The sequence below is a fragment of the Podarcis bocagei genome (assembly GCF_964188305.1).
Source record: "Podarcis bocagei genome assembly, chromosome: 1".
Lineage (NCBI taxonomy): Eukaryota > Metazoa > Chordata > Lepidosauria > Squamata > Lacertidae > Podarcis > Podarcis bocagei.
In genome coordinates, this window is record NC_138125.1 from 15,979,830 (window position 1) to 16,006,970 (window position 27,141).

The window sequence follows — 27,141 nt, forward strand, 5'->3', positions numbered from 1 at the left end:
AGAAACAAAAGTCAGACTCTGCTTTGTAATCTGCTAACAAATATATACGGTGAGCCTATCTTAGGGTGGTTGAATCTGCCAATCATGGTTTCCCTCGGGTCCTCGTTTTTCCAGTCTCAAATTCAATTATCCACATTTCCACAGCAGGTTGTGATTTTTTATTTTATTTTTAAAGAAATCCTCATGAAAATTTGTTTGCACAGTCGTTCCCAAACTCCCCTGCCCCCTGCCCCTTGAAATAATTTGTTGAGGATCTTGGCAAGCCACTTCATAATTTTGCTGCCTGTCGTAGCAATTGTAATGGGCTGGATGCTGGACGATTTTTAAGTTTATTTTTGCAGACATGCTGCAAAGCACCTGGATGAAGCTCGCGGACCACAGTTTGGAACCCCTGCATTTGCATTTCTTTCCGGATTTCTGCTCATACGTATACATGTTTTTGTATGCAATTTGGCTTAATATACACCTTTTTTCCTTCTTCTTCTTTTGCAAAGCAATGCTCTCTAATATAATGCAGTGTTTGTATGCTATTTTCAAGAATATATACCTTATATGCAGACCTTATCCTAGCACGTGCATTTTTGTATGCATTACTTGAGCTGGAGAACTTGCATTGCAAAATTCAGAGAAGTGTGGGTTTTGAAGAATGGTTTCTTTCTCTCTCCCCTGCTCCTGGCCTGCCCTATCCCTTTAATGCTTAAAAAATAAATGGGTTGGGGGTGGCTAATGCTGCTCTCATTGTCTCCTCTGTGCCTGTTTCAGAAATTAGGTTCGATTGGGGAGCTGTAGGTACTTGGAATCCTCGCAGGATTTAAGCTCTAAAAGGAAGCTCTGCAGGAGAGGACAGAATTACCAGGGCCGTTTAAATGTTTAATGCCAGGCCTCCTCCTTGGAAATGTGAGGGGTGAACCAGTCAGCTGGGAAGCAAGTTCTGGCAGCCTGTTCCTCCATAACGGTTCCTATTAGATTTCCACTTGCAGCTGGTTTATGGGCCACTGTTAAAACGGGAGCGAGATTAATACAGGAAAGCATGGCAGGCGTACAGAATTATGTGCGTTGCGTGAACATGCCGAGATTTTTAAAAGGAGCCTCGGCACTGAGGAGACTTCAAAACAGAGCCCTGCTTCTCTCCCCTCCTCCGAAAATCTGACTTTACCCTTGAAAGATTTCCAGTTTGGAGGATTCTAGTGCGATAAATGCAGGTCTCTGTTCCCTTCGTGTGATGGTCTGGGACTTGGGCTCGGACTCGGAGCCAGAGGAGTCTCAGTCTGCACCGAATCCTTTGCCTCAGGCGGCATCTGAACCAAGTCTGGGGCCTGATCCTGAAGAGCCCCAGTCTGCACAGGTTCCCCTGCAACAAGCACCAGCTGGGCCAAGTCAGGGGCCTGCCCTGGCTCCAGATGTGGGGATTACCTCGTTGCCTCCAGCTGGTCCATCACTTACAGCTGCTCCACTACCAATTGGGTCAGGAGAGGCTGAGGTGGCCTCTGGGTCTAGTAACCCACCGACGTCTCCTGAGCTGCAGAGACTGAGGTCTGAGAGAAGGAGAGACCTGAGTACTCGCAGGAGGAGTGCTCGCCTTCGGGCGAGACAGGGAGGTGAGTCACCGGGGGATCAGGACCAGCCGTTACCCCGACAGAGATAAAAGCCTGTCGGACCCCACCCCAGGTTGTGGGAGCAACATTGCTAGAACCTGCCTGAGACCCTGTGCCTGACCCTGCCTTGTGTCCTGCCTTGGCCCTGTCGGACTGACTCCTCACGAAACCCTTGGATTTGGGACTGGACCTGGATGGTGTTGCTTGGGTTACCCCCGGGCCCAGCACACTTCGCCTGACAGCAACTAAATAACCTGGTGAAGTTGCCTTGGTCTCTTGTTATAGGAATTTGGCATAAGGCCAAGTACAAAACCCTGGAATTGTAAAGTTGGAAGGGTAACCTGGTCCACTGTTTCCCAACCCTGGGTCTCCAGACTACAATTCCCATCATCCCCAACAATCACTGGTCTTGCTAGCTAGGGATGATGGGAGTTGTAGTCCGAAAACAGCCGGAGATCCCAAGGGTGCGAAACAGCGATCTAGTCCCAACCCACTGCGATGCTGGAATCTCAGCTAAAGTACCCATGACAGATGAGCAAACGAGAGGGGGGAAATACCACGGGAAAAGTCACCCGACACACATTCTTGTGGGCTTCATCCAAGCCGCCTTTCAACAAAATCATATGCATGGAGGCATTGGAATACAAATGACCACATTTGATTTTTTTAAAATTGTATTTTTGACCCTTGGAGTCACTTCCAAGTCTACAAATTCTACTCTATGAGTCTATGATATCAGGAGCTGCCCCTGGCCACATTGGGGACCAGGATTTTTGAATTATTGAAATAAAGACTTGTAGTGTTGGGAGGGGCCACAAGAGTCATCTAATCCAACCCCTGGCCATTGGGGAATAACAACTAAAGAACCCCTGACAGACGACCACCCAACGTCCATTCAAAAACCTCCCATGACAAGACAGTCCACTGCCTTCTGAGGGAGCTCATTCCACTGCTGAACAGCTCTTACCATAAGAAAGTTCCTCCTAATGTTTAATTTGGAATCTCTTGTCTTGCAATTTGAATCCATTGGTTCAGGTCCTGCCCCTTTAGCAGCAGAAAACAAGCTTGCTCCGTCTTAATGTGACAGCCCTTTGGACAGGGCCAGAGTTAGAAGAAGAAAAAGAAGAAGAGGAGGAGGAGGAGTCTGGATTTGATATCCCGCTTTATCACTAGCCGAAGGAGTCTCCAAGCTGCTAACAATCTCCTTTCCCTTCGTCCCCCACAACAAACACTCTGTGAGGTGAGTGAGGCTGAGAGACTTCAGAGAAGTGTGACTAGCCCAAGGTCACCCAGCAGCCGCATGTGGAGGAGCGGGGAAGTGAACCCGGTTCCCCAGATTACGAGACTATCGCTCTTAACCACTACATACTGGCTCTAGGTTTGATGAGGCCCTAAGCTACTGAAGGTAATGGAGCCCTTTATATGTCCAGCTGTCCCTTGTCAACAACCAATTGTCACTGTTTTACTGTGTTGAATATATGCTATATGGTAATTTATGGACCTAACAGGTATCTAAAGCCATTTGCACATAACAAACAGGAGCCTACACAACACAAAACACTGTTGCTGTATGTAGGTTTTATTTTATTTGTTTTTTATCTTATATTTTGGAAATGTACATCCAGGTTGTTGTTTTTCCTTTAATTTTTTGGGGGGCCCCCAAGAGAGCTTATACGTAAATCTGGCACGGGCTTTGGAAATATCTTCTCTCAGTCTTTTGTTCTCCAGGCTAAACATACTCCAGCTCCCTCAATTGCACCTCATAAGATTTGGTTTCCAGATCATCTTCCAGCTTATAATATCAGTCTTAAATTGAATCAATGGTTAGTTTAAACCTAGTGCCCCATGGCAGCAACAGTGCACTGAGGTAGTTTTAGACGCTGGATTTAATCAGCTTTTGGGGGCGGGGTGAGGAGACTGTTTAGACGACCCACATGGATTATTTTACAAGGTTTGTTAGCTAGCCCTGCTCAATTTGGGGGCACTCCTATTCGTTCTGCAGAGTGGCCCTCGACTTTGGCAAAGGCCCTCGACTTTGCAGCTCAGTGGCAGAGTTTTCCATGCAGAAGCTCCCAAATTTAATGCAGAACTGGCCAGTTTCTGCTGGAGTGGGAATGGGTGGAAGCAGTTGGAGCAAGCCGGCTAATTCTCGTTTCATCCCCAGTCTCTTCTCTGCTGAGTTAAACAAGGAGAACACTGAGGCTAAGGAAAAGGAAGCAGACAGGTGCTGCCGCCCTCTGGACTGCGCTCAGGTAAGAAGGTAGGCAGGTGGGGGCTACCTGAGAGTAAACAGAGGCTGGTGGGAACAGCACCATACAGCACCCAAATTAACAATCTCAGAAAATTAGAATATTAAATGAAATCAGCAAAACAAGGATTGCAAATAGAGCAATATTGGACCTCTGAGAAGTAGAAGCATGCATATGTACTCAGGATGCTTCAATAGCAGCATCAAGTGCTCCAAATCAACACAGACTGTGGAAACTTCACACTGGACTTCAAGCATCTGGCATTGTGTGCCTCTCCATTCTTCCTCCAGACTCTGAGTCCTTGGTTTCCAAATGAGATACAAAAGCTGCTCTCATCAGAAAAGAGATTTGGGGAGCCATGTCATCAGCTGGTGTTGGTCCACTGTGCTTCATTAAGTCCAGGGTCAACGCAGCTGTCTACTAGGAGATTTTGGAGCACTTCATGCTTCCTTCTACAGACAAGCTTTATGGGGATGCTGACTTCATTTTCCAGCAGGACTTTGGCACCTGCCCACACTGCCAAAATACCAAAACCTGGTTCAATGCCCATGGGATTACTGTGCTTGATTGGCCAGCAAACTCACCTGACCTGAACCCCATAGAGAATCTATGGGGCATTGCCAAGAGAAAGATGAGAGACAAGAGACCGAGCAATGCAGAAGAGCTGAAGGCTGCTATTGAAGCTTCCTGGTCTTCCATAACACCTCAGCAGTGCCACAGGCTGATAGCATTCATGCCACACCGCATTGAGGCAGTAATTGATGCAAAAGGGGCCCAAACCAAGTACTAAGTACATATGCATGCTTCTACTTCTCAGAGGTCCAATATTGCTCTATTTGCAGTCCTCATTTTGCTGATTTCATTTAATATTCTAATTTTCTGAGATTGTTAATTTGGGGTTTTCATCAGCTGTACGCCATGATCATCACAATTATAACAAATAAAGGCTTGACATATCTCGCTTTACATGTCATGAGTCTATCTCATATATTAGGTTCACCTTTTAAGTTGAATTACTGAAATAATTATCTGAGTTTCACCCGTATTTGCCCTTATGGGTAGGCAATGGGTAGGCAAGCTAAGGCCCAGGGGCCGGATTCGGCCCAATCACCTTCTAAAGCTGGCCCACGGATGGTCCGGGAATCAGTGTGTTTTTACATGAGTAGAATGTTTGCTTTTATTTAAAATGCATCTCTAGGTTATTTGTGGGGCATAGGAATTCGTTCATTTATTTATTTTTCAAAATATAGCCCGGCCCCCCACAAGTTCTGAGGGACAGTGGACCGGCCCCCTGCTGAAAAGGTTTGCTGACCCCTGGTCACTAGCTGCTTCTTCTGGCATTTCCAGATAGGGCTCCTGCCTGACTTCTGCCCCAGAGGTGTGCCCTCATGGCTGTGCTTCTCATGGCATCAAGCTTTATGACATCTGCTTTTGCAGCCAGTGTAAGCAGAGGTGAGGGGGGGGAGGAGCTGAGACCAGTTAATGATCCCTAAATAGAGACTTCTATGCAAAAACACGAAACACTCCCATTATCATGGTCCATGTTTCCTTCTCCTAAGTCTGATAAAAGCACTCGGTTAAAGAAGTCTTTAATTGAATGAGCCTTAGCCAATTATTTTATCTATTATGTCTGCATCAATTTGCATGCGAGCATAAAAACAGTAGTTCGGAAGGAAAAAAAGGATTATTTGCTTTTAGACAAGGTTTGCGTGAGCTGCAGTTAGGATCACCTTAGGAGAGGCAGTCTCTGCAGTGGGAAAGGGAGGGGGGATATTTTCAGATGGCGCTTGCTCTCAGCATGGTTTAAAGATAAAATACAAAGCACTTATAATTCAAAATAGTATTGTTATTATTTTTAATGAGGCCTGGTTAAGGCTGCAATCCAAGCCACACTTACCCAGACATGGGGGTGAATAAACATTCTGCTGCTTGCTCCATAGTTGCAGACTACTAGCAAGAATTCCAATCAAATGCTCACAAAGGCATGAATGTGCATTCGATTCAAATGTTCACAGAAAGATCAAAGGGCAAGCACCCTCTGCTGTCACCATAGTAAGGTAAAGGGATCCCTAACCATTAGGTCCAGTCGTGACCGACTCTGGGGTTGCAGCAGTCATCTCGCTTTATTGGCCAACCATGGGATGCGGCGCTCATCTCCACTTTCAGGTCAAGGGAGCCACTGTTTGTCCACAGACAGCTTTCCGGGTCATGTGGCCAGCATGACTAAGCCGCTTCTGGCGAACCAGAGCAGCGCACGGAAATGCCGTTTACGTTCCCGCCGGAGTAGTACCTATTTATCTACTTGCACTTTGACGTGCTTTTGAACTGCTAAGTTGGCAGGAGCAGGGACCGAGCAACAGGAGCTCACCCCGTTGCGGGGATTCGAACCGCCGACCTTCTGATCAGCAAGCCCTAGGCTCTGTGGTTTAACCCACAGCGCCACCCGTGTCCTGTTGTCGCCATACCAAGGCCTAAAAGCTTATCTTGGAGCACGGTGCTGGCAGTGGGCACTGCCCACGTCCCACGAGATCATCTTTCCCTTCTAGAGATGGAACTATAAGTGACAGAATCCCAGGTTGAGAACTGATACTGGAAATTTAGGTTTGTGCAGTCTGGCACAACAAATCATCTTTTTTTTTCTTTTTAAGGACTTTCTGAGGTTATGGAAATCATGCAGAATTGCACTACAACATATGGGATGACCAGTTAAGAGGAAAATGCACAGCCACTGGGAAAGCAAATCAGGATGCAATCGGGGTGAATGCTCATTGTTGTATAACCCTCCAGCAAGCAGATTAGAACAGATGTCCAATAAAGACTGGAGGTTTTCTAATCTCTACGTAAGTGTTGCACAAGCAATTCAGTATGAACGTTGAATAATCAGGTTGTCCAGCGGCGTAGCATGGGTTGTCAGCACCCGGGGCAAGGCAAGTAATTTGTGCCCCCTAACCCGGGGCAAGGCAAGTAATTTGCGCCCCCTAACCCCTAACCTGCCGCCGCTGCCAGCTTCTTCTTGCTGCTGCCTGGTCTGGTCTGGTGTGGTTCTCTCCCGCGCTCAGCGCTGCGCTGGGCGGCCGCTGCACTGTCCCTCCCCCAGATAGTCCCTCGCTCTCTCTCCGCACCGCACGCCTGGCACCCACCCCCTCCACAGTGGGCGGCGACCCAGCGGCTTGGATCGGATTCGCACAGCCAGCACTGCAGTGAGAGAGAGTGAATGAGCCAGGTAGGGGCAGAGAGCTGCGAGTGGGAGCGCGCCCCCCCCCCGATGTTGCGCCCGGTGCGGCCGGCCCCCCCTGCACCCCCCATGCTACGCCACTGAGGTTGTCCGAACGAGCTCACCGATTCCATCAGGGAGAAAAAACCCTTTCGGAACCCTTGTGAGCATTTGAGTCAGTGCCGGATTTACATATAAGCTAAACAAGCTATACAAGCTAAACAAACTATATTGGGGGGGGGGGAATTAAAGGGAAAAAACTGGATGTACATTTCCAAAGTATAAGATAAAAAACAAATAAAATAAAACCTACATACAGCAACAGGGTTTTGTGTTGTGTAGGCGCCTATGATGTAAGTCATGGGCCCGCCTGCTGGCCTGCTCCCTAAAATATCACTGGTTTGCTCACTTCTATATATAGGGTGCCTACGTTCTGCATGGGCTGGTTGCAAATTACCATGTAGCATATATTGAACACAAAAAACAGCGACAATTTGTTGTTGACAAAGGACAGCTGGACATATAAAGCGTAGAACCTTACATTTGTCTCTACTGAATTGCATCTGTTTGGACCCGATTCTCCAAACTGTTAAGATTCACTGGAGGACACACGATGCACCCTTATACTGAGTCAGACTATTGCTCCATCTCTCTTAATATTGCCTACACAGGCTGGCAGTGGCTCTCCAGGGCTTCAGGCTGGGTTATTTGGTTCCGTACCTAAAACCCTGAACAGCGGCTGCCAGTCAGTGTTGACAATACAGTGGTACCTCTGGTTACGAACAGGATGCGTTCCAGAGGCCTGGCCATATCCCAAAGATTTTGTAAGTGGAGGATCACTTCTGCGCATGTGTGCAGAGCCACAGATCGCTTCTGCGCATGCATGAGCGGCAAACCCACTTCCGGGTTTGCCACGGTCACAGCCTGAAGGTTACGTTACCCGAGGGTCCACTGTACTGAGCTAAACAGAGCAGTGGTCTGATTCTGTATACGGCAGGTCTCTATATTCCCAACACTTTGTATCAGCATCCTAATCAGATACTTTGCAGTTCTTTTTGAATGGGAAGTGCTTTGCCAGAAATAACCACAAACCATTAAGCCATAAACCTTCTGCAGAAATTGGAACTGTTCAGCTTTAACGTTATAATAAGGCCCATATTTCCAAACATTCCACCTGTCCATTTCCTGTCTGCTAACATTCCACATGCTTTTTTTTTTAGTGCATACACAGGGAGATACAAAATTCCTCATGTGGGTGTTTATAGACCAGTTAAACACAGCATGCTGTCTTATTAAAACATCCAAGTAATTAGCAGTTTAAGCAGCTTGGATAAATTATGGCTCATAAAATTATAGTGGCTATTTGAACAGAGGCACTTGCACACAAACCTTCTTACAAACCACCCACTCCAAATGGTGCAAGAGGCAAATCACACACACACACACACACACACCATAATGACTAGAAGCCAAGTGACCTTCTTCCCCCCCACAATTTTCCTGTATTATTTCAGCTTAGTTCTGTCTGCTTTCTGTCAGTGGACATTAGGAAAGAGGAGAAAAACAAAGGGTTAGAGTATTTGATAGACTGGGGGGAGCAGGATTCTGATCCCCACGCAGCCGTTAAGCACACTAGGTGAACTTGGGGCAGTCAGCCTAGCCTACAGGGTTGTTGCGAGGAAAAAGTGTGGACCATAGAGTTGGAAGGGATCCTGAGGATCATCTGATCCAAACTGCTGCAATTCAGGAATATGCAGCTATCCCTTACGGGGACAAACCTGCAACCTTGGTGTTACCAGCATCACCCCCTAACCAGCTGAGCTATCCAGCTGATGGTATGGAAGGGACTAAGATTAGTACACCGAACGCCTTGGAGAAAAGGTATACAGTCATACCTCGGGTTGAATCTGCTTCAGGTTTAGTGCTTTCGGGTTGCATTCTGCGGCAACCTGGAAGTAACAGAGTGCGTTACTCCTGGGTTTCGCCGCTCGCGCATGCACAGACACTCAAAATGACATCACACGCATGTGCGAAAAAATGTGACCCACACACGCATAGATGCGCCATCGCGTCTTACGTTCCATTCAGGATGTGAACGGGGAAAACAAGACGTTCTTGCCGACGTATTTATTCAAGATTCACAGAGAGAGGCGGAAAGGCATCCGATCGGATCATGGTGTTGCTCCTACTGAACTCCTCCCCCCTCCCTTCTTGGCAACAACACTCCCGCTCCCCGGCCACCAGGGGCTATTTGTCTCTGAGTTCTTTGCTCTTGCACTTTCAATGCACGCCGGGTTCTGGGAGAAGGGGGATCAGGAATCTGTGACAACATGTCAGCTGGCTGCTCTGTCTCTGTCTCCCCCTCCTCTTCTCCCATCACCTCCCAACTATTCTGTTCACCTGTCTCTGGGCTGTGACCTTCCTCTAACCACGGCTGTAAATCAATATTGTCTTCCTCTTCTCTGGAAGGTTCAAGAGGAGGGTGGGCCGGTCTCCACCATCCCTCCTTAGTCCAGTCCCCCTCAGATCAGTCTCTGACAAAGCCACACACCGATAAATAAATTTGAGAAAGGGGCAAGATTAGACGTGGATGCACAAAGCATTAAAAAAAAAATAAGGCCCCTTGTGCTCTGCTCCATTTCCCCTTTCTTCCTGCCCAGGGCAGCCCTCTGCCTGCACCTCAGAGCCGGCACCTCACTCAAGGCTGGGTTTCAGCAGGTACAGCATCTCCTCCTCCTTGCCTACTCTCCAGTAGCCGCTACGAGATGCCCATAGGAGGTGGCTGGGAGCAGCAGTTGTGGAGAGGTAACCCAATGCTCCCTTGTAGCTGCCACTCAGGATAAACATCCTCCCCCTGAGCTCAGCAGCGGTAGCACTGGCGGGGGAAACAGAATCAAATCAGAAGCTGGGATGGCTTTCATAATTTCTGGGACTGTCCTTGGAAAATCGGGGCACTTGGAGGGTATGTGATAGACCAGCTTCCACTGCCAACTGGGTCTCCCAGGGTGGAAAGGACGACAGCCTGGGTGCAGCAGCTGACAAGACCCTGCCATGTGTCCCCAACCAACTGCTCTTGCAATGGAGGTAGGACCTAGAGCTGGGCCAACGTCCAGGGCGGGTGGGAAGAATCCTGCGTGGGCAAGACAGCCCTTTCATTTTGTCCTGTGCCACTGCAGAATACAAACTCTCCCGAATTCAACTAGATAATGGCTGGTAAGTCAGTGGCTGAGAAAAATCAAATCACCGTAGCAACCTCAGTTGCCATTTCCCAGAACAAGCGCTGTTGGAAGCAGAAGGGCGGGGAGAATTAAAAGGCGTATATTTTGACACAATCGTTGTTTACAGCAGCAACAAAGGGCTCCTTGCTGCAAAGTAGTTTTGCTTCGTCTCTGTGTGCTCACATGGCTATTTAAGTGCTCTGAGAACGGCCGAGCATGGGAGTCAAAAATGATATTCTTGGATGGGAAACGGCATCTCAGAGTATAGCCCATCTTTGCATGACGCTCTCTTGCTTGGGCACCTGGATGAAGCAACAGAATACAGAAGAGAGGAGGAGAGAACCACTCAGTCATGTAGCGATTCACAAACGTGGAATTGTTCCCTCCAGAACATGCCCGAAAACAGGCTCTGCTCAGTCAGTGGCCTCCAGGGTTGCCATATTTCAAACAGTGAAAATCTGGACAGAAAAGCTGATGAGCTTTTTTGGCCAAAGTTGTTGAGCTTTTTGGGCAAATGCTGTTTTTGAGCTATTTTTTTATGGAAAAGCAGCAAAAACAGCACTGCCGACATGGGCTGCCATACGCCTGTATTTTCCTGGACACTGTCCCGATTTCTGCCCAGACACTGTTGCCGACTGCAGTATTCCGGATATGACAACCCTCGTTGCATGGTTGCAACTGGATGCTTTGGCTCCTGCGGAGATAGCATAGACTGAAAAGAAAGACAAGGGAGGGCAGCTATAATGTTATGGCTGATGGGTGGCCTTATTTATTTCTTCGGTGGACTGCTGGCTAGCAGTCTGGGAGGTTTGTTGTTGTTTATCAGTGGGAGCTCATGGTTAGGCAATGGTCTCCTGTTAGCAAGGAGTCTCTCATGTGTTTTGAACGAGAGGCCCATCAGAGCTTGGAAAGGGCTTTCTCCAGCTAAGGTTTGAGTGTCTGAGAAAGAGATGACAGTTTAGGAGAAACAAAGGACTGTATCTCCTTGAATGAACCTGCCTGGGCTTTGAGATCTTCTGGAGAGGCCTTTCTCTCAGTTCCGCCACCTTCACTGGCGAGTTTGGTGAGGACACCAGAAGGGGCCTTCTTGGTGGCTGCTCCTAGGTTTTGGAACTCCCTTCCACAAGAGGGTAGGCTCCCCCCCTTTCCTTTCACAGGCAGGCAAAATACCGTATTTTGCGCTCTATAAGACGCACCAGACCACAAGACGCACTTAGTTTTTGGAGAAGGAAAACAAGAAAAAAAAATATTCTGAATCCCAGAAGCCAGAACAACAACAGGGATCGCTGCATAGTGAAAGCAGCAATCCCTCTTGCTGTTCTGGCTTCTGGGATAGCTGTGCAGCCTGCATTCGCTCCATAAGATGCACACACGTTTCCCCTTACTTTTTAGGAGGGAAAAAGTGAGTCTTATAGAGCAAAAAATACAGTAGTTACTCTTATAAGAGTAACTGTCGTAGCAGCAGGGTCTTCTGGGGGTGGGTGGGTGTTTGTGTGTGTGCATGCTTTTAAATAGTGAGTGTTTCCAGTGCTGTTTCCAGGAGGGTTATTTATTTAATTGTGAGGTTTTATATATTGTGGTTTGTTGTTGTTGTATCTGTTTTATTTTATGCTGTTTGCTGCCTTGCATTCCGCACTGGCAGAACAGCAGGATAGAAATTTTAAAAATACAAATATTCTATATACAAATACCTGGAGATGTTGGGGATCAAACTGGGACCTTTCACATGCAAAGCAGAAGTTCTATCACTCAGTCACAGCCTTTCCCAACTTTCCACATTTCAGTTATTATATAGCTTTGTAAATGGCTCAACATTAAAGCACAGTGCAAACTGTGAGCCACAAAGCCCGGCATCAGAGACAAAGGGGTCCATTAGCAAACAAATTAATGTGAGTGTAGAAAGAAAGCTTCAAAGCCGCTGCTTTAGTATTTAGCCTGCTTTCTTGTTACATTATAAAAACTGACATTCGTGCATGAATGCTATAAAAACATCACTCCCGGACCAGAATTAAATTTATTTGATGGCAGCTCCATACAGTTAAAGCTTTGGTTTTCCCAGTAGTGATGTATGGAAGTGAGAGCTGGACCATAAAGAAGGCTGATCGCTGAAGAATTGATTCTTTTGAATTATGGTGCTGGAGGAGACCCTTGAGAGTCCCATGGACTGCAAGAAGATCAGACCTATCCATTCTGAAGGAAATCAGCCCTGAGTGCTCACTGGAAGGACAGATCCTGAAGCTGAGACTCCAATACTTTGGCCACCTCATGAGAAGGCAAGACTCCCTGGAAAAGACCCTGATGTTGGGAAAGGTGGAGGGCACAACGAGAAGGGGACGACAGAGGACGAGGTGGTTGGATAGTGTTCTCGAAGCTACCAACATGAGTTTGACCAAACTGCGGGAGGCAGTGGAAGACAGGAGTGCCTGGCGTGCTCTGGTCCATGGGGTCACGAAGAGTCAGACACAACCAAACGACTAAACAACAACAAGGTGGTTTTTAAAGGGTGAATGCAAATTACTTTTTTAAAATACCTTTCTTATAAAACTAGACATCAATGTCATCCAACAAACGGCTGTAAAGTTGATTTTGTTGTTGTTTCAATACCTCCAACATGGCAAAGCTTGCAGCTAATACAACAAAATAAGAACCTACAGAAAAATGGACCCCTAGTCCTACTCCAACATAGTCAACAAGCTAGTTCATCTAACCCAGTGGTTCTCAAACGTTTTCAGTTCACCACCCCTTGGTTCCATAAGCTCATCCCCAGGGCTCCCCACCCTATAAAAAACATTATTCAGGATAGTGGCTTGCACGACCCACCAAGGAAGATAATAACGCAATTTATAGCATAAAATATTTATATAGAACTACTTACTGCACATGCACAAAACTTCACCTCTTTCAGGTAACTAACTTATAAGAAAATTAGTAGCTATTGCCAATAATTGCTTCCCCCTGTGATTGGTGATGACCCAGAATGGTAAATACATGCAAGTGTGACCAAAGGAAATAGTTTTGAAAGCAATAAAAGCAGCAAAACTTTAAATATGAAACAAGGAAGGTGTTTCGCTCTGAGCTCTAGCCTGGTCAATTGTAAATAAGCTGTCAATGTGCTCCAAAGTCCCAACCTCCAACGCCCTCCTGATACCCACTTCCCTCTTAGTGACCCCTGCTGCCCCCTTGGCTCCTAATGCATGCCTCCCTCAGATAATCCCTGCATCCCACTCTTTACCCTGTTTCTTATTTGTGTTTGAGATTTGTTTTCATCCATCTGGCTCAACAAACAATGGAGTGTGCCTCTGAGGGTGAAGTCAAAACCTCAGTGTTAAGCAGTACTGAAGTGACCTCCCTGGCAGTGTGCATGCATGTCCTGGGCTGCACAGTTGACAAGACATCGCCTCTTGGCCTCTTTGATGTGGTCCAAAGGAAAGCAGGGCTTAGGGCCCTCGTATTTACAGGACCGCCTCTCCTAGGATGCCCCGCAGAGAACCTTAAGGTCCATGAATAATCATAGTTTAGAGGTCCCGGGCCCTAAGGAAGTCAGATTATCCTCCACCAGGGCCAGGGCCTTCTCAGTGATGGCTCCAACCTGGTGGAATGCTCTGTCCCATGAGACCAGGGCCCTGCAGGATTTAACTTCCTTCCGCAGGGCCTGTAAGACAGAGCTATTCCGCCTGGCTTTCAATTTGCACTTAGCCTGATCTTTTATTCCCCTTCCTTCCCTCCCCTTCCCCTTTTTATGAAGATTACCCTCTCTGGGATCCCACAGCTAATTCTCCCCTGGTCTCCTCACTGGCCCAAATAGGACTAATTCAGCCAGCTAGCCCTGGTGATCATCTAATGTTTATTGGATGGATTTCCCCCCTAAACTGATCTTTGAATTCTGAATTTATTGTTATTCGTGTTTTATATTGTATTTTATGCTGTTTTTTGTTGCATCAATTAAGTGTTTTAAATTTATTGTTAGCCGCTCTGAGCCGGTTTTTGAACCGGGAAGGGTGGGGTGTAAATAAATTATTATTATTATTATTATTATTATTATTATTATTTACATTTGGCACCAGCTTGGCTGCAGCAGTTGCCAAAAGGAGGCATACAGTGAGCCACCGAAACGTCTTAGGGACTCCACTCTGCATTTGTGTAGGGCTTACTCCTTGGCCTTCTCTTCTTCCAAAGATGTCCTGCAAGGCAGCAGAGTTTTGGACCAGGGTTTTCCTTCTCCTAGATGGGCTCCCTTCCCAGGTAGACAAGCCCCACCTGCCCTGCGTTCGATTCTACATGCCACGATTTCAGGTGCACTTACCATGTCTGCCAAGGAGTGGGATGACTGGACATAGACTGACACAACCTGGAAGAAGCAGGGACACGGTTTCACAAACTGCCAGAAAAACTCGCCACAGTAAATTTTATGTGTGTGTGTGTTTTAAGAAACAAAACCAGGTACCTCATTGCTCCGAAAAAGGGCGACATCGTTGCCGCACGGGGTTCGGCCCTTATCCCAGTTGGAAGCATTTTCAAAATTGGTGTCTGGAATCCATTGTTTGTACACTGCACTTGAAGTCCCTGAGAATGACCAAAAAACCACAGAAGGTAATTGTTAAGTTGTGGGTGAACATATCAGACGACACAGCGATTCTTCAAACAGCTCTTGTTTATTCACAGGCCAGGACAGAACTGAACTGAAGGGTTCATCCAGCCTGCTTATATAGAGTTTCACTACAACGCAACAGTAACCATTTTCTGTAACTATCCAATCACTAAACGTCACTTTTGATCCTTTATTTGCATATGGGGACCTGAACTATCTACAGTATCCCCCTGCTGGCCCAGGGTGAGAACTTCAATACATAACACCAATAACAATAAGCTTTGACTGGGACTGCTGTGCCTGTGTGGACACAAGCGTTGCAGAAATGGCTTCTTGGTTAGGCAGACATGTTGCTGGCTGGCAGAAATTCTCCAGGTCTCTCTCAGCCAGAGACAGATCTACCATGAATCTAATGAAGCTTCAGCTAATTCCAGAGAGGGCCCAGAAGCAACTTTACTCCACATTGCTTTTTAAAAAAAATGGATCTAAGAGACCCAATTGGAGTCACATTGATTTGAGTCAAATTGATTGATTTATTTTCTTGTGTATCTTTCAACAACCCCAAAGTTTGAGAGTCGGTAAAGAAGGCTGATCGCCGAAGAATTGATGCCTTTGAATTATGGTGCTGGAGGAGACTCTTGAGAGTCCCATGGACTGCAAGAAGATCCAACCTCTCCATTCTGAAGGAAATCAGCCCTGAGTGCTCACTGGAAGGACAGATCCTGAAGCTGAGGCTCCAATACTTTGGCCACCTCATGAGAAGAGAAGACTCCCTGAAAAAGACCCTGATGTTGGGAAAGATTGAGGGCACAAGGAGAGGGGGGCGACAGAGGACGAGATGGTTGGACAGTGTTCTCGAAGCTACCAGCATGAGTCTGACCAAACTGTGGGAGGCAGTGGAAGACAGGAGTGTCTGGCGTGCTCTGGTCCAGGGGGTCACGAAGAGTTGGACACAACAACAACAACAACAAGGACTAAACAACAACAACAACAACAAAGCACAGATGTTGTAAAGGTGTGTTGAACTGTTGTGGAGCAAGACCACTGGAGAAGCTAACAGTGGTAGTGGGATAGGAGAAATGAAAATAATACCAATATATTTCACATCTGAAATTTGCCCCTTTGGTTTCAGATAGCACATAGGTAGACAAGTCTAAAAAGCCCAGGACACAAATTTTCATGGCCCTCTAGCTACTACGGTGGCTCATTTACCAGAAAAAACAAATTTAGTGTTAACTCTAGAAGTATATACTCGATTCTGATCAAAATAAGCCTCATATACACCAGGAAGCCTAGGTGAATTCCTAGCCCTGAGTGAAAATGCAGGGAATTGGAACCAGGAGTTATACTGTACCACCAAACTATGGCTGTTTGCCAGAGAGAGATTGCCCTGCTGTTCCCACAATGTTCTACTGTTCAGCTCACAAAAGACTAGAGCCGAGTCTGCAGGCGATTTCTAGGCAGAGAATGGCTTCATATATTTTGGCAAACTCTAGCAAGCACTACAGCAAGCAGATTGACAGGCAGTTCCTGCTTTCGCTGCAGCATCCAAAGCAGAAATGGCAGAGGGGTAACGGCAGCAAGCTGTTAACTGCAGAAACAGGGGGTGCATGGCAATTGCTCACCGCCCTCGCCCCCGCCCAGCCCTCTTTCACACCTGAAGCCATTCCCAATCTACTGAGAAGAGGGCAGCCAAGAAAGTGCTTTGGGCTCATTATGGCGAAGGATCGCCGGCTGCCATTATTTAGAAATGTTGAAGAAAATCTACAAAGCAAAATGTGGCCACAGAAGAGCCACGCTTGAGGAAGCATCCTGAGTCCCGTTGCTTGAATCCCAAACCAAAAAAGGATGTTTCCAGTCATCACTTGTCAGAAGGGCAGTTGGTGCAGCATCTTTGAGGGGGAGGGAGTTGCTGAACAGGCAAAATCCAGCATATTTGGGCAAGATGTCCGTCTCTGCTGCGCAGCCTGGGAGTCATTTTGGACTCACAGCTGTCCATGGAGGCACAGGTCAAATCTGTGTCCAGGGCAGCTGTTTACCAGCTCCATCTGGTTAGCAGGCTGAGACCCTACCTGCCTGCGGACTGTCTCGCCAGAGTGGTGCATGCTCTGGTTATCTCCCGCTTGGATTACTGCAATGCACTCTATGTGGGGCTACCTTTGAAGGTGACCCAGAAACTACAACTAATCCAGAATGCGGCAGCTAGACTGGTGACTGGGAGCGGCCGCAGAGACCACATAACACCGGTCTTGAAAGACCTACATTGGCTCCCAGTACGTTTCCGAGCACAATTCAAAGTGTTGGTGCTGACCTTTAAAGCCCTAAACGGCCTTGGTCCAGTATACCTTGAAGGAGTGTCTCCACCCCCATTGTTCTGCCCAGACACTGAGGTCCAGCACCGAGGGCCTTCTGGCAGTTCCCTCACTGCGAGAAGCCAAGTTACAGGGAACCAGGCAGAGGGCCTTCTCGGTAGTGGCGCCTTCCCTGTGGAACACCCTCCCACCAGATGTCAAAGAGAACAACAACTACCAGGCTTTTAGAAGACATCTGAAGGCAGCCCTGTTTCGGGAAGCTTTTAATGTTTGATGTATTATAGTATTTTAATATTCTTTTGGAAGCCGCCCAGAGTGGCTGGGGAAGCCCAGCCAGATGGGCGGGGTATAAATAATAAAAAATTATTATTATTATTATTATTATTATTATTATTATTATTATTATTATTATTATTTTATTTATTTACCTCCCCCCAAAGCAGTGTGTGTGTGTGTGTGTGTGTGTGTGTGTGTGTGTGTGTGTGCACGACAGATAGCAAATGCTGGCAGGACTTCTGCCCCTTCCAGATTTCAGGCATGTTCGCTGCGAGTCTAGGGTGGACAAACAAAACCCAAGAATCGCACCTGTAGCTTGAGCACAGCGACATACAGCCTTCTCTTTTAGAGAACATGCAATTCGATCAGTTTCCCAGCAACAACGCTGAGTGCTCCTGATTGGAGCACCACGAGCTTTACTCTAAACCTCCAAGGGTATTTTGCTTCTTCACAGAGAGCTTGCTATGTCTTGTTAGGAGGGCTAAGTCATCTCCGTGGCCCGAGAATCTTCTTTGCCTTCCTACTTGCATTGGTGAGTGACGCTAAGGGCCAGTAGGGCGAATTTTGCAAGCGATGTGATCTTTCTTTTTTTGTCTGTGTGGCTGATGCTCAAATAATGTGCTGCTTGCTTTGAGGAGCATCTTAAAAAGCAGAGACATCACCTTGCCAACAAAGGTCCATATAGTTCAAGCTATGGTTTTCCCAGTAGTGATGTATGGAAGTGAGAGCTGGACCAGAAAGAAGGCTGATCGCCAAAGAATTGATGCTTTTGAATTATGGGGCTGGAGGAGACCCTTGAGAGTCCCATGGACTGCAAGAAGATCAAACCTATCCATTCTGAAGGATATCAGCCCTGAGTGCTCACTGGAAGAACAGATCGTGAAGCTGAGGCTCCAATACTTTGGCCACCTCATGAGAAGAGAAGACTCCCTGGAAAAGACCCTGATGTTGGGAAAGATGGAGGGCACAAGGAGAAGGGGATGACAGAGGACGAGATGGTTGGACAGTGTTCTCAAAGCTACCAGCATGAGTTTGACCAAACTGTGGGAGGCAGTGGAAGACAGGAGTGCCTGGCGTGCTCTGGTCCATGGAGTCACGAAGAGTCGGGCACAACTGAATGACTAAACAACAACAACAATTAAGCTCCTTGCTCTGGTGGAACTTCCTCCTGCCCCCTCCAGCCTGCAGATTCAAAAACTCCCGTCTGATCCCTGTGTCTGCTTCTGCCCAACCTGTCCTCATTAGACACGGCGAGAAACATAGTGAGCCAGAGACATCCAGTCCATGCCTTTTCCCACCAGCAACCCCTCAAAACAAACCCAATATATACGGTATATATTACTGCTTGCAGTGATGGCTGGCACCCATGGTGAGTGGTTGAGCAGAAGGTAGGGAGCCTAGACAGTAGGGGGCGCGAGAGCCAATGATACATGAGAGCCAATGATACACAGAGGCAGTGTGGTGTGATGGCTAGAGTGGTGGGCTATGGGCCAGTCTCCTTGGGCCAGTTGTCTCTCAGCCTAACAACAGGGTTGTTGTGTGAATGAAATGAGGAGGAGGAGAACCGTGTTACACCTTGACCTTCTTGGGAGAAAAGGTGGTATTTAAATGTAATAAATAACATGAGGATTGGCCTTTTCTGTGGTGTCGCCCCACTTTTGGGACACTCTTCCCAGGGAGACTAACCTGGCACCTTCAGTACTTATATCTAGGCACCAGGCAGAAGCATTCCTCTTCTCCCAGGCCTTGGGATTTAACTTCCTTCCGCAGGGCCTGTAAGACAGAACTATTCCGCCTGGCTTTCAATTTGCACTTAGCCTGATCTTTTATTCCCCTTCCTTCCCTCCCCTTCCCCTTTTAATGAAGATTACCTGCTCTGGGATCCCACAGCTAATTCTCCCCTGGTCTCACTGGCCCAAATAGGACTAATTTAGCCAGCTAGCCCTGGTGATCATCTAATGTTTATTGGATGAATTCCCCCCCCCCAACTGATTTTTGAATTCTGAATTTATTGTTATTCACGTTTTATACTGTATTTTATGCTGTTGTTTTTGTTGTTGCATCAATTAAGTGTTTTAAATTTGTTGTTAGCCGCCCTGAGCCTGGTTTTCTGAACCAGGAAGGGCGGGGTATAAAGAAAAATGTATTATTATATTATCATTGCGTTAATTAAACAATCTATGGCCTTTTAAGTTGGGTGGTGGTGGTATAGTTTTGCTTGTTATGTATTTTTCTGGCTTTATACTGTAAACCGTGCTGTGGAAATGTGGGGAACTGAATTTAAGATTGGGAAAATGAGCAACTGAGAGAAAATGAAACTGACCAATTCGCCCATCCCTAGTTAACAACCCAGTAATACTCATAGTAATACTTGTGATTAAACAAAAATGGGGCGAGCTCCTCTTAGAACTAAATTACTAGATATAATGTTAAAGGCGTTACACGTTTCAAGACATGTAAAGTTTTTCTTCTTCTAAATGGCCTCCTCCAAGGGGGTTCCCCCCCTCCAACGGCTGCTATTTTAGAAGGGGAAACCTGGGCACATGAATGTCACGTCAAGTTTCACCCTTACTTTTTAAATTTTCTTTTTGAGTCTATAAAAGTAAGTCTAAGTAGTGAATTTCTCTTAAGTCACGGGGGTGATGGGGAGCAAAACCACATGGTACAACCATGATCAGATCTCCTGATATGTTGCTTAAAAAACCCCCCAAAACTGTAATGTGTTCTTTAAATTACAGCTGCCTCAAGAGTTTCACTTTCCATTTAAGTAGTGGCGTTGGAGGAGAGGCTGTTTAAGCCTCCTGCACACCAGTCTCCTCATCTAAATCAACTGCCCACAAACAGGGACCAATAATAATAATAATAATAATAATAATAATAATAATAATAATAATAATAATTTATTATTTGTACCCCGCCCTTCTGGCTGGGTTTCCCCAGCCACTCTGGGCGGCTTCCATAGAAACCAAAAAACAGTAAAATATCATACATTAAAAACTTCCCTGAACAGGGCTGCCTTCAGATGTCTTCTAAATGTCAGGTAGTTGTTTATCATTTTGACATCTGAAGGGAGGGCATTCCACAGGGAGGGCGCCACTACCGAGAAGGCCCTCTGCCTGGTTCCCTGTAGCTTTGCTTCTCGCAATGAGGGAACCGCCAGAAGGCCCTCGGCGCTGGACCTCAGCGTCCGGGCAGAACGATGGGGGTGGAGACGCTCCTTCAGGTATACTGGGCCGAAGCCGTATATTTAGCCCAGACACGGATTCAAAGCCCACCTTTGAATTTTTCACCATATTTTTATATGGTGGTAGTCCTACTGCTGGAGACCACTATAGGCCACCATTGGGCCCTGACTCACTCATTTGAAGGCCATAAGCCCCATAAGCTTTGATTCGCCACAAAAGGGGGAGGGGAAAGATAGCCTACACAGTATTTATATTTTCCCAGGTGCAGAGCCATTAGGAGTGGTCATTTACACCAGGAAAACACCCTCCTCAACCTCTATGGCAGCTCCAGTCAAAATGGGAGTCCTCTTGACTACTGTGGCGCAATGAGTCAGCACAACTGGCTGTTAACCAGAAGGTGGGTGGTTGAAGCCCAACTAGCTGTGGGCAGGATTTCTGCGTTGCAATGAGTTGGATTAGATGAACCTCAAGGTCCCTTCCAGCTCTAAGATTCTACTTAGCATCACACTTACTAGCCATGCCAAAGTAACATTTAGTTGTTTTTTAACAATTGCTTTTTAAAATGTCTTTAGCTGTTTCTATTTTAGTTGTTCCAGAAAGACATCTACTTCTGTTTCATTGACTATGCAAAAGCCTTTGACTGTGTCGACCACAGCAAACTATGGCAAGTTCTTAAAGGAATGGGAGTGCCTGATCACCTCATCTGTCTCCTGAGAAATCTCTATGTGGGACAAGAAGCTACAGTTAGAACTGGATATGGAACAACTGATTGGTTCAAAATTGGGAAAGGAGTACGGCAAGGCTGTATATTGTCTTCCTGCTTATTTAACTTATATGCAGAATTCATCATGTGAAAGGCTGGGCTGGATGAATCCCAAACCGGAATTAAGATCGCCGGAAGAAATATCAACAACCTCAGATATGCAGATGACACAACCTTGATGGCAGAAAGTGAGGAGGAATTAAAGAACTTTTAATGACGGTGAAAGAGGAGAGTGCAAAATATGGTCTGAAGCTCAACATCAAAAAAACGAAGTTCATGGCCATTGGTCCCATCACCTCCTGGCAAATAGAAGGGGAAGAAATGGAGGCAGTGAGAGATTTTACTTTCTTGGGCTCCATGATCATTGCAGATGGTGACAGCAGTCACGAAATTAAAAGACGCCTGCTTCTTGGGAGAAAGGCGATGGCAAACCTAGACAGCATCTTAAAAAGCAGAGACATCACCTTGCCAACAAAGGTCCGTATAGTTAAAGCCATGGTTTTCCCAGTAGTGATATATGGAAGTGAGAGCTGGACCATCAAGAAGGCTGATCGCTGAAGAATTGATGCTTTTGAATTATGGGGCGGGAGGAGACCCTTGAGAGTCCCATGGACTGCAAGAAGATCAAACCTATCCATTCTTAAGGAAATCAACCCTTAGTGCTCACTGGAAGGACAGATCGTGAAGCTGAGGCTCCAATATTTTGGCCACCTCATGAGAAGAGAAGACTCCCTGGAAAAGACCCTGATGTTGGGAAAGATTGAGGGCACAAGGAGAAGGGGACGACAGAGAACGAGATGGTTGGACAGTGTTCTCGAAGCTACAAACATGAGTCTGACCAAACTGCGGGAGGCAGTGGAAGACAGGAGTGCCTGGCGTGCTCTGGTCCATGGGGTCAGGAAGAGTCGGACACGACTAAATGACTAAACAACAACATTTTAGTTGTAAGCCACCTTGAGTCCCACAAACGGCCTCGGTCCAGTATATCTGAAGGAGCGTCTCCACCCCCACTGTTCTGCCTGGACACTGAGATCCAGTGCTGAGGGCCTTCTGGCGGTTCCCTCCCTGCGAGAAGCCAAGTTACAGGGAACCAGGCAGAGGGCCTTCTCAGTGGCGGCACCCGCCCTGCGGAACACCCTCCCACCAGATATCAAAGAGAAAAACAACTACCAAACTTTTGGAAGACATCTGAAGGCAGCCCTGTTTAGGGAAGTTTTTCATGTTTAATAGGTTACAGTGGTACCTCAGGTTAAGTACTTAATTCGTTCCGGAGGTCCGTACTTAACCTGAAACTGTTCTTAACCTGAAGCACCACTTTAGCTAATGGGGCCTCCTGCTGCTGCCGCGCCACCGGAGCACGATTTCTGTTCTCATCCTGAAGCAAAGGTCTTAACCTATAGCACTATTTCTGGGTTAGCGGAGTCTGTAACCTGAAGCATATGCAACCCGAGGTACCACTGTATTGTATTTTAGTGTTTTGTTGGAAGCCGCCCAGAGTGGCTGGGGAAACCCAGGCAGATGGGTGGGGTATAAATAAATTTATTATTATTATTATTAGGGGGGAAGGTGAGATATAGATATAAATGAAATGATAATGATAATAGTGCATCCATCATCAGTATCTTCTAGCACACCCATGCAGTCATATGTTTGCCCTAGGTATGAAAGGAGGAGGGGTGAAGCATGTTAAGACACCTTATCAGGCTTCCCATTCTCATGGACGACCTGTACCCCCATGTACCGATAAACACTTAGGCCACCTTTCGCACGTGCCGAATCATGTACAACTTCCAGGAGGCCTCTCCAGGGCCTGGGGGCATGGCCGGCAGTGGCAATATCCCACTAGGGCATGTTGAATTTTTCAGCTTTCAGCTTCTAAAATGAGGGGTGCTAAGAAGTTGCAGCCTGACTTGGGAATTCCAATGATATTTCTGTTAAATTGGTGAGTAAAATGCGTGTAAAATGGCTCAGAAACCATGAAAAGTGATTACAGAGTACTTGCAGTTATATTATGTATTCATTTTGCTTGTTTATTTGTTTAGCGTCACCTGGCATTTTCAGAAGGTAACGTTAAAATTCTTTGGCTTTCTGAAAGCAGCTTGTGTGCTTCTTACTCAACGAGATGTTGTGCAATCACAAAAATAAGAGCAGATTTGAATTCTTCCACCCAAAAACATATTTTTACAAAAAAAAAACCCATTAAGAAAATAGCAAAAAATTAAGTATCACTCCCTAAAATGGCACGCCTTAATATCCCACTCACCAAGAGGGCATGTGTGCTTGTCTGATCTGCGCACCTCAGGAAGCCCTGTCACAGTTCTCCTGCATCCTGCTCTGTCTGTTCCCTCAACCATACTAAGTTTGGGAAAGTCTGCTTTACCAGTTTCTCTGCCAAGGCCAGTTTCTCTCGCCGGCATGTGTGTATCTTTGGGGGGGGGAGGTGTCTTTTTAGAGAGGGAGCAAGTGTTGCCTGCCCATCTCCAGATATACTTCTCAGTCCCTCACAAGTTGTAGGCCATGCCTGGTGGTTGCTAAGCAACCATCAATTATTTTCCGTTCCCATCCTCCCTGCCTCAGAACTAGCAAAGAAGCCAGCTTGGGGGGCAGGAGCTGGGGGTGGCTGGGTAGGGGCAAATGGCCGTATGTTGGGAGCAGACACGTGGCAAAGGAACGCACAAACAAAGAGTCTGTTCCTCACATCCCCTATATACCTGCCTCTCTCCAGAAATCGCTTATTAACAGCCAAGAAGCTCTAGCCAGAAACAAGCAAAACAAAACACAGGGGGTGGAGGAGGATCCGATTCCTTTGAATAATCCTTCTCTCGCCCCAACCTTGCTCTGAGCCTAAAATGAGCAAATGACTTCCAAGCACTGCTTGAAGCTGGACAGAGAAGCCCCCCCCCCCAGCCCCCAGCGCTTAAGCGTCTTTGGTCCATTGATTGTGAGTTAGTTAGCAAGTGTTGTGAGTGGCCAAGTCACACCAAGCTGAAGGCTGCTGGCTGAATAAGGGGGCGGCAGGACGGCTCACGATAATAAAGCCTTTTTCTGAAGAAATGGTGCCCTGTGGGCCAACGATGGTGGAAGTTTAATTAGTTGGATTCCAAGCTCCGAGGCTCTAGGAAGGTTACTGGGTTTGTTTTAGATGTGTCCAATATGAAAGATCTGACTCCAGAGCGAACGTTCTATAAAAGCTTAGAACAATTTCTTATCCTGCTTCTTCTTTTTAATTCCTCACCTGTCTGAGGCAAGGAAGCAACAGAAATTGTGTGCTTTTTGGCTAATGAGGCAGCCGTGAGTAAGAAGGGATGTCTTTATGGTTCACAATCAGCTCGAGATTGAGAGAACAGAGTAGATTCCAAACAATGGCTGTTCCATACTCTCAGGGCCTTTGATATTTATTTGATGATCATATTTGTTGGAGGCAGGGAAGGACAAAATCTGTCACTTTTGGTTTCTCTCAGATTGCTACATTTCCACATCAGTTTCTGAGTGGTTTTGTGTGTGTGTTTTTTTAAAGTCCTAATGATGCTTTTGGATTATGGTGCTGGAGGAGACTCTTGAGAGTCCCATGGACTGCAAGAAGATCAAACCTATCCATTCTGAAGGAAATCAGCCCTGAGTGCTCACTGGAAGGACAGATCCTGAAGCTGAGGCTCCAATACTTTGGCCACCTCATGAGAAGAGAAGACTCCCTGGAAAAGATCCTGATGTTGGGAAAGATGGAGGGCACAAGGAGAAGGGGACGACAGAGGACGAGATGGTTGGACAGTGTTCTCGAAGCTACCAGCATGAGTTTGACCAAACTGCGGGAGGCAGTGGAAGACAGGAGTGCCTGGCGTGCTCTAGTGTCCATGGGGTCACAAAGAGTCGGACATGACTAAACGACTAAACAACAACAACAATGTAAACTCATCAGCATTTTAGGGCATCATAAGCAATCTCGTCTATGCAATATCCCCTAACAGAGTGCATTTTTGTAGTGCTATGTTCAAAAATATGTGAATTATATGAATATATGCACATTTGCCCCCTAGTAGACACATGTTTGCATTAGAGATCTGCAAAACAAAATTTGAGAACTCTGAATTTCAAATGATAGCTGTGTTACTGTTTGTGTATTGTTTTGGAAAATAGCAATCTGGGGAGGGGGAAGCAATTTTCACAAGGAAAATGATGCTCAAAGAAATATTCTAAAAACCTCTTCCCCTGGAGCTTGATTTTAATCAAGTTTTCTGTTTACATATTATTTGTACTAGTATTTACTACTGCTGCTGATTTTGCATGGACTGCTGCTGTCCAGTTTTGATTCCAGTTTTCCATTTCTATAAATATTCTGTCTTCTGCTTTACTCGGTTCCCGCAGTAAGGAATTGTGGTCTTTGAATGCTAAATAGCCATGCATATTCAACAGAAGTCATTTTACAGTGCATCGCTTCAGGCCTTACATGGGGTGGGGGTGGGGTGTCGGGAATTCAGGGATAGAAGACAGACCCCCCAAAAAACTCAGAAAATATCCAACTTTCATAATTGCACTGCTCTGGATATGTAGATTGCCACTCCAGTGCTATCTCTTTGTCCACCTGGAAATGATTTTTTTACCCCTGCTTGAAATTTAAGTAACTCACAAAACTACCAGATTCATAGTCCCATTGCTCATCACAAAAGCTGGGCATGTGGGTGGACTGGTTTCTCCCTCATCCTTCAGTCTTATGTGCTTCTGTCGCCATCTATTACTTACCAAGGAGATGTAAGAAAATGTAGAAGAAAGGCAGAGGCTTCATTTTGCAGCCTGTTGATTGCACTTTATCTCCTCTTGGACTCCCAGTGAACTTTGGAGCCCTCCAGCGTCACGTGACACCTGGGAACTTGAAGGGGACTTTGTGAGACTGAAGAGGCTCCCGTCTCAGGGAGCTGAGAGGAAGACACAGAGTTTCCTCTTTGCGTCAGAATAGGCTGTGTATGAATAGTACGATCAGGATCATGGTTTCCTTGCACCAAAAGAACGGCATCCAAAACACAATTCAGAAAATCACACCTGCACCTCAAGAAAAGGAACCTGAATACAATTGCAAGCCTGTACAGCATGTGAACCCCTAAATCGGGGGGGAGGGGGGAGAGAAGGTGGTGCTTTTTACCTTTAACCCTTGGAACTAGAGGTGAGCAAATATGTCAATTTCCGTTCTCTTGGTTACAAATTTTTCCACAGTTCCAGTTAGTGACTTATTTTTTTAAGTCTTCGTGAAAATTCACCAGGATGTTAGTGTAAATTTATCCCAATTTTCACACATTTATCCTCATATCCACACATTTTTGTATGCAATTTTATTATTATTATTATTATTATTATTATTATTATTATTATTATTATTATTATTATTATTTATACCCCGCCCATATGGCTGAGTTTCCCCAGCCACTCTGGGCGGCTTCCAATCAAATGTTAAAAACAGTACAGCATTAAATATTAAAAACTTCCCTGAACAGGGCTGCCTTCTACCTGCTAGACACATTTTTGCAAAGCAATCTCCCCTGCTACAATGCATTTCTGGTATGCTATTTTTCACTAATACATGCATTTTCATGAATACATGCAGCACTGTGGCTGCTGTCGCATGCTGGCAGTTTTTGGAGCCACAAATGAGAGCTGAGTTCAGGCTGGCGACCAAAGGTGGACAAACAAACCCAGAAGGAGCACCATGTGTCCCCCACCAGAAATACTACCCCATACCCGCCCCCCCAAAG

General features: G+C 46.3%; 1 protein-coding gene across 5 annotated transcripts in view; it reads right to left on the reverse strand.

Moving 5' to 3' along the window:
• AMN (amnion associated transmembrane protein) overlaps positions 1 to 26,206 on the reverse strand; it is an 80,959-nt gene extending 54,753 nt beyond the window's left edge. Inside the window, exons 1-3 of one of the 5 annotated variants that reach the window (XM_081193007.1) lie at positions 26,138 to 26,206; positions 14,721 to 14,839; positions 14,580 to 14,624 (exon numbers count right to left, since the gene is read on the reverse strand). In XM_081193007.1, the coding sequence (XP_081049133.1) occupies positions 14,580 to 14,624; positions 14,721 to 14,839; positions 26,138 to 26,180 (207 nt within the window). In that variant the 5' untranslated portion in view covers positions 26,181 to 26,206. Of the gene's footprint in view, positions 1 to 14,579; positions 14,625 to 14,720; positions 14,840 to 23,663; positions 24,079 to 24,428; positions 24,562 to 26,137 lie in introns of those variants that run through there. The other 4 variants (XM_081193010.1, XM_081193008.1, XM_081193009.1 and 1 more) reach the window with 4 other exon arrangements.
• Positions 26,207 to 27,141: the final 935 nt, after the last annotated feature.